Raw genomic sequence first — 14,546 nt, 5'->3', positions numbered from 1 at the left:
AGGATGAAGATACCTATTCAGATGAGCTTTTCTGTCTCAGGAAACAAAAGATGATTGCAGACTCTCGAAAGGAAGGAAGCAAGTGGAAGATGTAACTCAGGACCTCTAGTGTGTCTCTCGGGAATTGCTTAATATGTTACTGCCTTTTGAAGAGTAGCTGAATTAACAACCCTTTCATTTTTTCAGTTCAAAATGCCTAATTCTTTTGACGGTTTTCTTCTAAGATGAAAGATGAAATAAGGGAAAACATTATCATTCTTACTGCCAGCTGGGCCAGGGGGCCTGGAGCTGTGGCAGCTTCCCATCTGTCAGCCCAGCCTATCAGTGAGCCTTGGGGGAAAACTCTGAGATCTCCTCCTTAAGGGTAAAACAGACCACAGAAGAGTTATGACAATGGAGAAAAGGCTGAGGTATGCTGCCCACATGGAAGAGAACCAAGGGAACAAGGAAAAGTTTCCTACTGAAGAGTGTTTAACATACACTGGGAAACAGTAAGTACTGGCTTAGCAGGGGTTTGTGCTGGATTTGGAAACTAATGTCATGCAACAGAGCATCAGGCAAAGGTTATCCCTGTCCCAAATGTTAGAGAAAAATGCCTGTTGCAAAGTGAGGAAGGCACTTGGCATTATCCAGCCTACATGTAGGCTTAGTGCCTAAGATCTGGACTAGAATTGCATCCAAGTCAGTGGCGACTGTGCGCATCAGATGGCTCTGTAGTTTTAGGGGATTTAAGGCATCTCAGGCCATTCCTTTTCAATAGTCTACACTAGTACAGGAAGGTCCTCCAGGACCAATTCTTTGCAGACAATTCTTAGAGGAATCCTTCCTTCTCAGGCTTGTCATCCCTTGCCGAGTCAGACTCATGTTGCTCCTTTACAGCTCTCACCCACAAACAGTCCAGTCAAATTCTATTTCTAATGGAAGCAGCTTGTCTGCTTATTTGGTGAAAGTTCCTTTTCCTCATCCATTCCATTTCACTGTGCCAGCCTTGCTGGCTGCCACCTCTAAACTTCTTCCCAAGTTTTTCAGACCATCTGACTTTCCACATCACTACCTTTATACTTTTTGCAGTCCTTTCTTGTCTTCCTTTTTGTTTCCCAAACTCTCCATTCCATATTTTTATAGCAAAGACTCAGCTTCTAGTATTAGAGATGTTAAAATTGCCCAGTTTGTATAGGCTTGGGGTACACATACCCTCTAGGGAAGGTTCTTCAGCTCTTCTGATCTCTTGCAGATCATGTGCTGGATGAGATGGATTAAATAAATATTTTCAAATCTGATGTCCCACTTTGCTTTGTCCTTTCAAGGCCCTTCCTTCCTGGTCCAGCCATTTGCTGAAGTTTACTGGGACACAGTCTGTTTCCCACCTCAAAGCCTGAGGCTTTATATCCACATCTGGCTCAATGTGGAACCCTTGTTCTTAGGATTTCCCTACGCTTCTTCCTAGCACCATGCTATTTTCTTACTTTTTTATTCCCTCAGTGCCTCTGGCCACAGTCATCCAGAATTTCTTCCCAGTTCCTGAACTCAGGCCCTCTGAAAGAAGTTATAACTTTCTTTCTTCACCCCTGCCAAAACTTAACAAAAACCAGAATGGCTGCAGGGTAGCGAAGAAAGAGAGGACATGAAAGCTCTGCAGAATTGGACACTGTGGGACACTGGATGTTGTAGCAAAATGTGAGAAACCCCATGTGAAATATTTTTGTAGAGTACTAGAACAGTGTTCTCCAAAAATTCTTCTTTGTACCTCCCTATCAGGGACGTATTTTTAAACACATACACCCAGTATATGTATATTTAGTAGCTGATAATTAGATATGTAACACTAAAGTTCTAATGCTTCCACCTCACACCTCAGTGCATCATCTTGCACCCCACTCTGAAGACCCCTGCACAGGAACATCGTAAGCCAGCAGACTGTCACTGAATATGGATTTCAGATGCAAAGTCTAGAAGATTCACAGCCCTTCACCAAATACTCTCCTGATCCCCAGCAAGGAGTTGATGTTCCAAGTCCTAGGTGTGCCCTGTCCAGGAACACTTCACTGGCAGAAGACACTTGGGAAGAGAGGAGCTGTTGCTTCTCCACCACAAAGCCCTGTGAGATCACAGAATCACAGATTATTCAGAGGTGGAAGGGACCCACAAGGATCATCAAGTCCAACTCATAAGTGAATGGCTCATACAGGGAACAAACCAATGACTGAGATGTAAAATGACTAAGTTCAGAAACTTCATGTTTTATGCTCATGGGAAGCTTTATGTCTGTCAGCCCATAGTCTCAACAGGTCTCTCTTTCCCAGCATCTTGCATCAGCCCGGACAAATAGATTTCCTTTATCTAAGTCCTGTGATGATACAGTTGACCAAAATATTTGAACTAGGAACATGAAGTTCCAGAAAAACAAGCTGCCATTTCTTCTCCATTGATAATATCTAATACAGCTACCCTTCAATCACCAGCCCTCCCTGTTCCTGTGCCCCCAGGAGCCACCAGCTTTCTACTGCAGCATTACTGCATGAAATGAGAAACTTGTTTGCAGCAATGGGTGTACACCCTTGAGTGTATTCTTTGAAGCAAACCATGAAAAACCTGTCAATGGGTCTGTGGGATGGTCAGCACCACTGAGCAGAAGGAGTTATTTCTGTTTCAGACAGGAATTTCTTCTCCTAAAGAAAGAAAGAAAGGAGGGTCATCAGAGGGTGTTCTAATTTCAGCTGTACTTCAAAGGGGTCTGTACATCCTCCACAGTTCTCATTAAAGACCTGAAGGGCTGCTCTGAGACTGCTTGCTGGGTGAACTCTGAATCATGAGTCAGAAACACCATTTGCCTTCATTTGACATCAGTTCGCCCGATGAACAATATGTTAATTCTGGGCTTTATGAGAGCCTCTAGAAGGGGTGTCAGAGAGAATGAGAGGGGCTTGCATGAGGTATGTTCACTAGATACCTGCCGTCAAAGACTTAGGAACACAAGAGTCACAGGAGCTATGATCCAGATCTTTGGCTGTGAGCTTTAGGAGTAGCCTAGGAAGAGGTCAGGAGTCTCCTCTTGCTGATTTAAGCAAGTAGCTTAGGGAACCTCAGAGATCACATTCTGTTGCAATTCAAATTTATTTTATTGATTCCTTGTTAAGTAGTTTGTTCTGTTGTACCCCATGCTCTCCCTGAGTTGGTTTATACCCAGGATTTTACCTGCCCTCAAAGCTGTCCCTCATACCATTCCCCACCTCTTGCTCCAGCTCTTTCCCTGCCTGTCAAGGCAACCCAGTCCCTTTTGTTCCTGAGCCTTCTCTGCCACTTGAACGTTGGGCCAATCCCTGACTGCAACACCCTTTTGGAATTCCTCTACTCCTCGAAGCCCCATTGGCCCATGTGACCCATCCTCTCCACCCTCCTACCCCATTTGGGCTTAGACACTTGATGTAATCCCTTCACTCATCCCCTGAGTACTCCCTACTTGTTAGCTGTTTGTATCTGTCCCCTGACTTGCATCTGTATAAAACCCCTTGCACAGGAGTGCACAGGACTCTTTGTTTCTGATCTGTTTACTTGGAATAAACCCTTCCTTGTAAGGGTTTGCAACCTCAAGACGGACAGCCTCCTCCTTTCTCTTCTGCCTGGTCCCTGTCATGGCTTGTGTCTGGCACGATAGAGCAAGTGGCTCTGAAGGCTCTGTCTCTGGTAAATCCCCATACCGAGGCAGTTCCCCACTCCTGGCATGGTGCTGGAATTCTAAGAGCTAGCCCAGGCTTTGGTAGTAGCCACGACAATGTTCTTCTGGGGGATTATCAGCCAGCCCTATACGATGTACTTCCATTTGTTAAGAATCATTTATATGTCGCCCTTGAGCCAAGAATGACACAAGAACAGACGAGAGACCCAACTTTTGACCCAAGGGACAAAAAGAAGGCTTTATTACGAAGGATTCTTCAGTTTTTATAGACTGGTACAATACATTGCATTTGATTGGCTAGTTAATGAAAAACATCTTTCTCACACACCATCCTCGAGAAGAGCAAGAAAACAAAGTGGGAAAACACCAGCTGCAGACTGTTTATACTAACAAGTTATCACATTTCTACAAGTCCCTAAAATTCTCACAAGCCACTCTGAGAAACGACTGCCATTTGTCTCTCCCTGGCCAGGCTGACATCCACATATATATGTTAAAGATCAGAGATGATTAAATAAGTAAGAAAGAAAAACAATAAGAAGTACCAAGACAAAGGCAGGTATGGTCAAGCTTCCTGATTCAAATGCTCACTTGCTAATTCACCTAAAATTTGTGTGGTCATTAAACTGAATGAAAAACCCCATGAAGGGAAGGAAAGGGAAGCAGTCACAGCCTAAGTGTTACCTTACAGGATATGAAAGCTATCGATCAGGAAAAACATTGTTCTAAAACCTGGGTCTGCTTCTATGCCAATGGCATGTTTTGGACAAAGAAAAGAGAGATCCACAGATCAAATTACATTCTCTAGTAAATCGGGAATTTTTCATGCTCCACTTCGTTATGATCAGATTGGACAGCTTTGGTAATTTTTGACCCTCTTAGTCCTTTGGACTTTTTGCTTTCCCACAGGAAGCTTCTGATCCTTCTTTCTTTCACAGGATACAGCATGCTTGTAAGAAAGCTGTGCATTAATACCAGTTTAAAGGCCAAGAGAATTCATGCACCAACTTGGAGGAGACCCTGGCCTTGGACTTGTACTTCAACACGAAGAAAAATTTCCCTCTGGAGAGTGACACTGTGCATATCAGTTCTTCAGGGCCCACCAAAAAAAAAAAATTAATCAAGAAATGGAGAGGAAGAGTATTCCTTTTTATTGTCTCAAGCTGTTCCAGCATCTCCAAACATATGCCTGCTCTTTAATGTCTCTGGAGAGAATCCTGTGTGTTTCAGGAGCTAACGTGATGAAGTTGGCCGCTGCTTGGAGAATTAACATGATTATTCAGCAAAGCATTCAGCTTTAGTAAACTTTGTGTCATGACAGATATCCCCACTCCAGCAGAGAGGGATTTCGGAAGATCTCACTATTTGTGTTCACAGCATTATTGCTCATCTACATTATACTCATAAACATCAGCATTGTACTGAAATTCTTGTGTGGCAAACATGAGTCTGTAGAACATTCCAAAGATGAATAAAAGCATGGTTTGGTACTTAGGCAGATATTTTAATACAGGTTAGCAGAGAGAAATTTAAAAAGGGAGACGCTGAGCATTCCCACATTTGAACTATTTAACTTGGGAAGCAGTGGGGGGCACAGGATCATTTTTCTATCCTCCCTTTTGAAATTACAATGGAGGAATTTGATTTAGGAAAACACTGTATTGCATGTGATAAAAACACACATTATGCAAGAAAAGGAATTTGCTAAAATAAATTTAACAAAGTTAACCACAGGGTCTGCTGGAGTTTTGGGGTTTTTTTTCCCCAAAAAGTGCAATGTATGTCTCTGTCCACTCCCTAAAATATGCAACTTTGGGTAAAAACATGCATTTTAAAGAAAGATACCATCAGCACAGAGAAATCTGAAAGAGGTTTCAGGGTTGTTATTCCTGTTGTACAGGTGCTGTGTATGAGACAGACAAACAACTACACATCTTCCAAAGCCAAAAGGTATTTTTCAATTGAAGGCTACCTAACAGAATAATTAAAATAGCTCTCTATCTTAGCAGAGGTTTATGATTAACGGGTGTGACATTTGTACATTCTATCAATGCCTGCTCATGCCCACATTTGGAACTTCAAATTTTCCACTGTGTACTTTTTTGTCTGGAGAAAACCTTGGACTAGAGATAAGAACATCACCAAAAACATATTTCTAGCAGCTCCCACATCCAGTCAGCCTGTCTGGGTTTGAGGTTGAATCAGGACCATGAAGTGCCTGCTGTTCCTCGCCTTTATTGGGGTGGCTGGTGAGTATATTTTTTATTTCAATTTCTTTAATTTAATAGGAAGCTGATTTTCTAAGTCAAAACTGCAAGGTAGCCTGTTGTGGGAAAGTCAAGTCCAGTTTTGACTTGCACATGTCAGAGCCCTGCAACTTCCATCTTCTGTCTGCTCATAATGCCTTGTGCCACAAGCTGGGGAATAAACACCTTCATAGAGGTTCCCAACCCAGCTATGGAGTTGTGGCCACAGCTTCAGAAAAAGGCTGCCTCCTCCTTCAGGACTAAGGAGTGCATAGGGAATAGTTCTGGACCAAGAAGTCCTAAGGCAACTGCAAAATTTTGGACCCTCGGTGGGTGTTCCAAGAAAATATCACTGCACAGTAGTTTTTACTTTTTCCCTCAGTCAACCCTTGACTGTTTCAGTAGGATGCAGGGAAAGACACACCCGTGATCTGATCCAACAAGAACATTTCTGTGTTGACACATGGCACTTGTCTCGCAGTTGCCTTCCCCACCTTTGCTGAAGATGATGATGACAAGATTGTGGGAGGCTTCACCTGTGCAAAGAACTCTGTGCCCTATCAAGTGTCCCTGAATTCTGGATATCACTTCTGTGGAGGTTCCCTCATCAGCAGCCAGTGGGTCGTGTCGGCTGCTCACTGCTACAAATCGTGAGTGGAAAAATTACATCCTTCCATAACCTACTTCTGTCTTCCAGTTCACTTCTAGCAGGAATTCTGAGCTATGAGATAGAAATATGTAAGTGCCTCCATTCTCACCAGAGACAGCCAAGGGATGGGTGGATCATTCAAGAAGCCAGGCCGAGGCATCCTGAGGGGTTTTCCACTTCTGCAAGTGTTCCTATGAAGGCAGAGCGTTTTCTGAAATAACAGTGGAATAATCAAGCAGAGAGTTCTGGGCTGTGATTTCTTATCAGTTGCATGAATCTTGTTAAGGCATTCTCCCTGGAGAACAGGAAGAGGATCGAGGTCAGACTGGAGCTGTTTGCCTTGTCCCAGAATATTTGTATCTAGTGCTGCTCTGTATTCAGCTGCTGTCAAGTATTTACAAACCTGCAGAAATTGACCACCATGGTTGGAGTGGGTTAAGATGTCAGTGTGGATCCCCTGGGCTCCCTGCAGGACAAGAAAGATCCCCTGTCCCAGAAGGCTTCTGTGGCAGTGATGTTGGAGCGAGTGCACTCAGTGACAGGGAGGTTTCTCTCAACCTGCCTGTATCAGTAAAGCACATGCTGTGCCTTGTGTTTTCCAGTCGCATCCAAGTGCAGCTTGGGAAACACAACCTGGAGCTCACCGAATCCACACAGCAGTTCATCAACTCTGCTAAAGTCATCCGCCACTCCGGCTACAGCGCCTACACCCTGGACAATGACATCATGCTCATCAAGCTGGCCACCCCAGCCAAGCTCAACAATGCTGTCCAAACCATTCCTCTGCCTACCAGCTGCGTGGCCGCCGGCACCAGCTGCCTGATCTCTGGCTGGGGCAACACTCTCAGCAGTGGCTGTGAGTACTCTGGGGGAGCATACAGAGCCTTGGGGGCCCAGGACAGTCTCTAAGACCTGGCCATTAACCCCCAACAGGACAGGCTAAAACACAGGGAAGTGCTGTGGGACAGCTTTTTTGAGTGACGTGTCAGTGTAGGGACTGCACACTTAATATCAACAGAGCTGTCAGTTCTCTGGGAATAAGGATGAAGTTAAGGACTGTGACTCTTGAATTCCTACCAGAGATCTCTGTTCTCTCACGCCAATGGTCAGAGATATGCATGGTGAGAGGTGTCTATTCCACTGATGACATCTAAACCTGCACCAGAGGAGAGGACAGTTTTCCTGAGACTCAGTGTAGGTATCACAAGAGAGTCCCCACTCCTGCCAACTGATGAACTTCCAGTGCCGGAAAAGTTAAGGTGGCTGCAGTACAGAATAGTGGGCCCATGGGTAGCATTTGTCCCATCTCTACAGAAGGTACTCATGCTGTGCTTACTGTTGACAGGAAGCAGGATTGCTGCTAGAACTGCTAAGATCTTCTCCGAGTTCTGAAAAGGACTCAGCAATGCCATCAACCATCTCTCCCTTTTTCTTTGCAGCTAACTACCCAGACCAACTGCAGTGCCTGAACGCTCCGGTCCTCTCTGACAAGCAGTGCTCTGATGCCTACCCTGGGCAAATTACCAAGAACATGATGTGTGTAGGATTCGTGGAGGGAGGAAAAGACTCCTGCCAGGTAACTCATCAGCCTCTCCTTTCCCAGTCATTTCTCTCCTGCCTTTTCCCAGCTGAAGAGGCCTTCACATTACAGAGTCAGCTGTACTCACTGCACTGTTAAATCTGAGTTTTTGAATGACAGCAGAGCCTTTGGGCACACATATCCTGAAGGTTTGCCAAGTACTGCATCTGGCAAAAAGAGGCAGCTGACTCATGCTTAGCTGTGGTACCCTTGGAGCTCAAGTCAGGCATGGTAGCATCAGGTGGAGAGTGTGAATCAGCCTTTGTAGAACTTTTTTGCAGAGTACCCCCGGCAGGATTTCCTGCAGAGGCAGTGATCTCAGGGATCTCTGGCTCATTGCTGAGGCTGATGCCATTTGCTGAATATCCGTACCCTTTGTGTGCACAGGGAGATTCCGGCGGTCCCGTGGCCTGCAATGGAGAGCTCCAGGGCATTGTCTCCTGGGGTTATGGGTGTGCCCAGAAGGGCCATCCCGGAGTTTACACCAAGGTTTGCAACTATGTCTCCTGGATCCAGTCCACCATCACCGCCAACTGAGACGCTTGTTTGGTGTGACCTGCCTTTTCTCATCATCATTCCTGTTCTTTTGGGTCTGGACAAGCAAAAAATTATGAGAAATTAATAAAGACTTTCAGGCACCCCTACTTTGTGCACTCTTTCTCTGGAAACTTCCAAAGGCTGTTATATGGAGCACAGTAGCAGTGAACATCAGTCAAGAGAACATATTTATTTTCTGTAGTGCCTCTCAATTAACAGGGTCTTGGAACACTTCGCAGACTCATCATCAGGATTCTTTCAGTCAGTTACATGCTCTTGCTTCTGAAGCAGAACATAATTTCACTTCTTTTTGAACAGGAAAAGTAATAGCCCATATTTCAACAGTTCTTGAAATTATTCTGAAATTCATCCTCAAACCTTGCCTGTCCCCCTTCTTGGAACACCAGCAGCTGCAGCATGTCATCCTTTCTTTGAGCCTGCTTATATCACCGTCTGAGGAATGGAAGAGGGATGAGGGTGGTGAGGGCCAGGAGGTCAGCAGAAGGAAAGGCATTGCAGTAGAGTATTTGGATCTGCCATGTTGCAGAGTTGGTCCTTGCCAGGAGGCTGATTGGGATGTCATGTTTTGTGCTTACAGAGTCCCAGAAGGAGGCTATGGTGTCCCAAATCCCAAGAAGAAAAGAAGTTTGGGGAGAGGAAGGAGGGAAGTGAGGAGGGAAGGCAGAAAAGCTACAGGAAGAAAGGACATAGCTGGGAGGGAAGCCAGAACACAAGCCAGAAAGGGAGGAAAGCAGGGAAGAAAGCAAGAGAGAAGGAAGGAAGATAAAAAGGCAAAAATTTATGAAAGAATGAACACTAAAATGAAGACAGGAAATTAAAGTAGCAGGAGGGCAGAAAGAAAGGCTCGGGAAGTGATTGTGGGCATGAGTGCTGCTGCCTGGGGCTCTTTGCCTACAGTCCCGGGATACTGGGAAGATTGGATTACATCATAAACATTAGAGTGCTCAGACGACAGGGTAGAGGTGTAACATGGGGTCCCAGCTGCAGAGCTGTGTGCCCATTCCCTTTCAGACCAGTGGGACCAAGGACCAGTTTGCCTTGTATTTCCAGCTTGTGGAGAAGGAAAGGGCTGCATGAACTATTCCACATCCTGGTTCTCAAACCATGAGTTGACATAGCAGACAGAAAGGAAGGAGAGATGGATGCAGAATGGAATAGGGAATATGAAAAGAATTGGTGTAACAAGAGACAAAGGAGAGGGGACAAACAGAAAGATGTGGAAGGAGGAAACTGAGAAGCAGTCTGTAAATGGCAGAGATATGAGTGGAGACAGTGAGATCCAGAAGAAACAAGAATCAGGTGGTGATTCAGAGATGGGAAAGAATAGAAGAACAGTTATAGACCATGCAAAAGACAGACACATGGACAGAGAGACATAGACCATCTTTCCTGAAGAGCTGCAGGGCCTGTAAGAAAATGGGGTTCTCTCAAACACAGGGCTCAATGTGTGCTGGTGGCAGATCCCTGTTTGCCTGGAAAGGTTTGTGCTATGCTGCACCAGCCTTTGAGTCACTGTGGATCTTGTTCAGCACAGAAATGTGTGCCTGTGTCATTGAGTTGGGCATGCTCTACCTTCACTGATAAATGGTTGTTCCTAGTCCCATTACTCTGGAAGCGATTTTTGAATTCCTTCTCAATGTCTGCTTTGCCACCTTCCACTGAATATACAACCAACTGCATACTGGCATCCTTTTCCTTGGGTAACTTGTACCAGTACATGTTTACGAAATCTTTTCCTGATGCAGAACATTTCAGAGTCACGGTGTCTCCCACCCGGACAACTGAATCTGGTGATTGCTCAAGGGCCCAGCCTGGAAAGAGAGGAGATGAAAGGTGAGAAGTGAAATGTATTGAAGAGGACAAAAATACTCATCCTTGAAATATGTCATGGGAAGGAATGCCACCGGGATATCAGAAAGCTATGGGCCAGTGCCCTGCATCTCTGAAAAAAGGCACATAGGATCCAAAATTCCCCAAACAAACCAACTTCAAATGCAGCAGTAAATCTGTTTTGAGAAATAATGACTGCGGTACTCTCAATTGACGCATTAAAATGGGGCTGAAAAAAAATTTGTAGCTTTGCGGAGTTTCCAGATTGAATAGCTGGTGGAAAAGCTCACCTGGTTCATTGCTCACCCCCACACTGGAAGCCTTGGGAAGAGGCACTGCCAAGCAACCGGGAGCACAGCTGAGGATGCAGCAGCAGCTCCCATGCAGCTGCTCAAGAGGAAGGGAAGGCCACTTACCCACAGGGAGCAGCATGGCCACAAGGAAGCGATGGAAATCCATGGAGAATGGCCCCCTCCTTCCAGCCACCTGTCCCTGATGAAAGCACAGACACAGAGATATGTAAACAGGAGAGCTGGAGAGGAAGAGATCAGTCTCTCTGTGGGTGGGCAGGGGAGTGAGCAGGAGTCTGCAGTGTCACAATGCTGTTGGCTGTCCAGGAATGGTGGGGAATGACACCTGCAGGCAGTCCTGAGCTGCTTGTACTCTGCTCCTCTGGCTTCCTGCTGTGTGAGTGTGGGTGTGCAAGAGTAGGTGGGACTTCAGTAGCTGGCAGAGTTCAGAGCTGTCATGGAGCAGGATGGGGCTGTGTGGCAGCCTGAGTGTGTGCACAGGAATGCAAAAAATGGCAGAAATTGATGGGAAGAGAGGGAGATGTCAGAAGTGCATGTTTGTGTCTGTGTGTGGAGGATTTTGTGGACAGTTGCTAGCTGACAAAGGTCACACTGATATAATACCGTTAGTTAAGCAAGAAGGAGACGAGGATAGGAGTCAGCAGTCAGTGTCCAAACCTGGCAAGGGCACTGTGCCCTTGGTGCAACCTCAGGATGGGGGAGAGGATCGTTAGTTAGAAATATGAAGAAAAGATTAGAACAGCTGCAACCTAGTAGTCACAAGAATGCTAAGGTAGGCATAGTTAGCTGATAAGTAACTAACCAGTAATGTGCTTACCTTTGCAATATATATTAGCCTCATTAACACAAATATAAATGTATGTGCCTATCAATAAAGTTCTGATCACTCATATTGAGTGCCGCATTTCTTCTGCTGATTACCACATCTGTGTCCACTGTTTGTCTCCTCCCTAGCCTGCCTCACACTCACAGACTCCCAGCCCAGGAAGCTGCAATGTGCGATCTCTGCTTCTCCCAGTCAGGCCTATGTGCTGTCCAGATACGGGAAAAGCTGCTGACCTGCCAAGCTGGTGTTTCTTGGAGCCTGGCAGAGAATAGTTCTGTAGCTGTTCCTCTCTAACACCAAAGGGGGATCTCAAGGAGAGAACAGGCTGCCTTTGCTTCTGCACTGGGATTGTCCTTTGGGAAGGACACTTTGCAAAGATTTTTGAGGAGAAGGGTGTGCCCCACAGGATGTGCTGATGCACACTGACCTTCTCCATGCCAGAGAAAAATGCATGCTCTCTTTGCCTCTTTATTGCAGCTTTCTGCAAAAGAGCACCAGGACACAAATGGACAAAGCTGGAGAAAACCATGTCTTCTGCTCTGCACACAGTCTTGGTCACCTGCCCAAGGCAGTGGGAAATCCCTGTAGGCAGGAGGAGACACTCGTAGTTTGTGTGCACTGAGTTTGGGTACAGAGGTGTGACAGACTCTGCACATCCGTGCTGTGCTGTGTGCACAGCAGTGTGAGGCTGGCCCACACAGGACAGCAAGGGATCCGACTGCCCAGGATCCTGAAGGGCTTTGCTGTGAAGATGATCTCCTTTGTACTGTCAGCAGAGGAGGGCTGCAATGCTTCCAGCTGCTCCCAAATCCTCTGCTGCAGGTCTGAGTGTGTCCCATTGCATTAATTTCCCCAATCTGCCTAGAGAAGATTCTGGAAAGACCCCAGATTCCTCTAAAGAACTTGGAGAAAAATGCAAAGAATTTGGGCTTCTTTGTAGAAACCCCAAATCCTCCCACCAGCAGCAGCACTCCAGCAGAGAGGAGGCTGTGCCTGATGTGTCCATGCAAAGGGTCTCCAGTTCCCTGGGGTGAGCAGAGGGCAGGGCAGTGGTCACAAAGAAACAGCAGGGAAGCATGGGGGGAAAGCCCCTACCCTCTCAGCAAGCTGCCTCTTGTAGCTGCCCAAAGGTCTGTGGAAAGGGAGCAGGGAGTGAGGGTGAGCCATCTCAGGGTGGGGCTGGCCAAGAAATGAGAGAAGGCATTGGCTGGCGGAGAACCCTGGAGAATGACAGAGAGCCTCTGTGTCATTGTTCCCCTCTGCCCTGAGAACTGGCCCCTACAAAGACATTTGCTTTCCTGGCAGGACTGAGCTTGTCCTGCAGTGGGCTGTGGAGGCTGCCCCTGGGATTCAGCCTGTGAGAGCACTGGGGTCTAGAAAGCAGCTGTACAGAGCAATTGAATTCACTGCTGCTCTGCCAGGGACACCTCAGTGCTGCTCTGCTCACAGGCTGAGGAGACCCAGGCCACTGCAGCCTCTCCACCCTCTGGTGTTTCTGCTCTGAAGGAAATCCATGTGTCCTCTGCTGCATGGCACAAAGTCTGCATGGGATAGCTGGGGAACCCCATGGTGCCTGATTTTGAGAACTTTCTATGATTTCATTTCTTGTATTATTCTTTTGTATGATAAAAACCTCTTTGACAGTTCTGTCTATCATTTGTGGTAGGCACTGTAGTATACAAAGTATGACTGCTAATATCAGTATTGAAATAGTTAACACATATAATCCTATTTTATAAAGTTTTCTTAACTGAGTTGTGAAGCTCTATCTTTTGAATAAATTGTCTAACTATGATTCACTGTCTTCTTTTATTTAATCTGTTAATTTTTTTAGCTTTTTTATGCTTTTGTGTTTGAATTCAGAATGATAGGTCAAATTTATAAAACACAGTTTTTCAAAATTCTCACTAATTTGTTTATGTGTTAGTAAAAGAAAATCAATTGCTGTTCTATTTTGAAGGGTAGTATGCTTACCACTGTTGATGTCTGTGAGTATATCACTGATTGTAATGGATGTGGTATTGGTTTGTTTACTTACCTAACATCTAACTCAATCTAAGTGTTTTAATGTTGTGGTAGAAGTAAGTTGGGGTAGAAACAAACTCGATGAAACTTTTTTTGCAACTTTCTAGGGCCTAAAATTACTATTACAGTTTTTGTCAGATCGATGACCTTTTCTTCTATATTTTTTCTTAATGACTGTTTTAGCACTAGGGGTAAGTATAGTAACTTGTCTAATATTGTATCGACTACATTAAGGCATGATGGAATGCTTGGCTAAGCCCGATTTCTACAAATGAATTCCTGTCTCTTTGGTAATTGTTGTGGATATTGATCAAGCTCGGAAAGTCTGCCTTAACTATCTGAGTGATTACACCAAAACCTCGAGTTTCTGTAAGTAGGGTAATTGGGCATGATATTGTATAATGGAGGATCACACTCTCAAAAATTGTTATAAATTAACCAACGTGCTGTGTTTAGGTCCTGGGAAGCTTGGATGTTAGCATGGGAATTTGCAGGGTGGGAAGCACCTGGAGCGGCCTGTGCAGGCCTGTGCTGTGCACGGCTGTGTGTTATGCAGGACAGAATCACGGCATGGGCCAGCTCAGAAGGGACCTCAGGGGGTCACTGCTCCAACCTCCCTGCTCAAGCAGAGTCATCCCAGAGCACCTGGCATACAATTGTCTCCAGATCGTTCTGGAATATCCCCAGAGAGGTAGGCTCCACAACTACATTGGGCAATCTGCTCCCTTGCATTCTTCAATACTGCAAAGCTCTTATCTCAGATTCAGGTGGAACTTCCCGTGCATAATTTTCTGCCCTTTGCCTCTTGTCCTAGTGCCTGGCATCACAGTGAAGAACCTGAATCCA

The 14,546-nt window shown here is 45.6% G+C and overlaps 1 protein-coding gene across 6 annotated transcripts in view; it reads left to right on the top strand.

Moving 5' to 3' along the window:
• Positions 1 to 12,298, top strand: part of LOC135294540 (trypsin-like) — a 29,643-nt gene extending 17,345 nt beyond the window's left edge. The window contains exons 2-6 of one of the 6 annotated variants that reach the window (XM_064409928.1): positions 5,839 to 5,925; positions 6,404 to 6,572; positions 7,174 to 7,427; positions 8,011 to 8,147; positions 9,286 to 12,135. In XM_064409928.1, the coding sequence (XP_064265998.1) occupies positions 5,886 to 5,925; positions 6,404 to 6,572; positions 7,174 to 7,427; positions 8,011 to 8,147; positions 9,286 to 9,474 (789 nt within the window). In that variant the 5' untranslated portion in view covers positions 5,839 to 5,885 and the 3' untranslated portion in view covers positions 9,475 to 12,135. The other 5 variants (XM_064409929.1, XM_064409930.1, XM_064409927.1 and 2 more) reach the window with 5 other exon arrangements.
• The last annotated feature ends 2,248 nt before the right edge of the window (positions 12,299 to 14,546 follow it).

Source organism: Passer domesticus, chromosome 2 (genome assembly GCF_036417665.1).
Source record: "Passer domesticus isolate bPasDom1 chromosome 2, bPasDom1.hap1, whole genome shotgun sequence".
Lineage (NCBI taxonomy): Eukaryota > Metazoa > Chordata > Aves > Passeriformes > Passeridae > Passer > Passer domesticus.
Note: the sequence above shows the minus strand (reverse complement) of the source record. Positions and strands in the feature narration are given on the sequence as shown.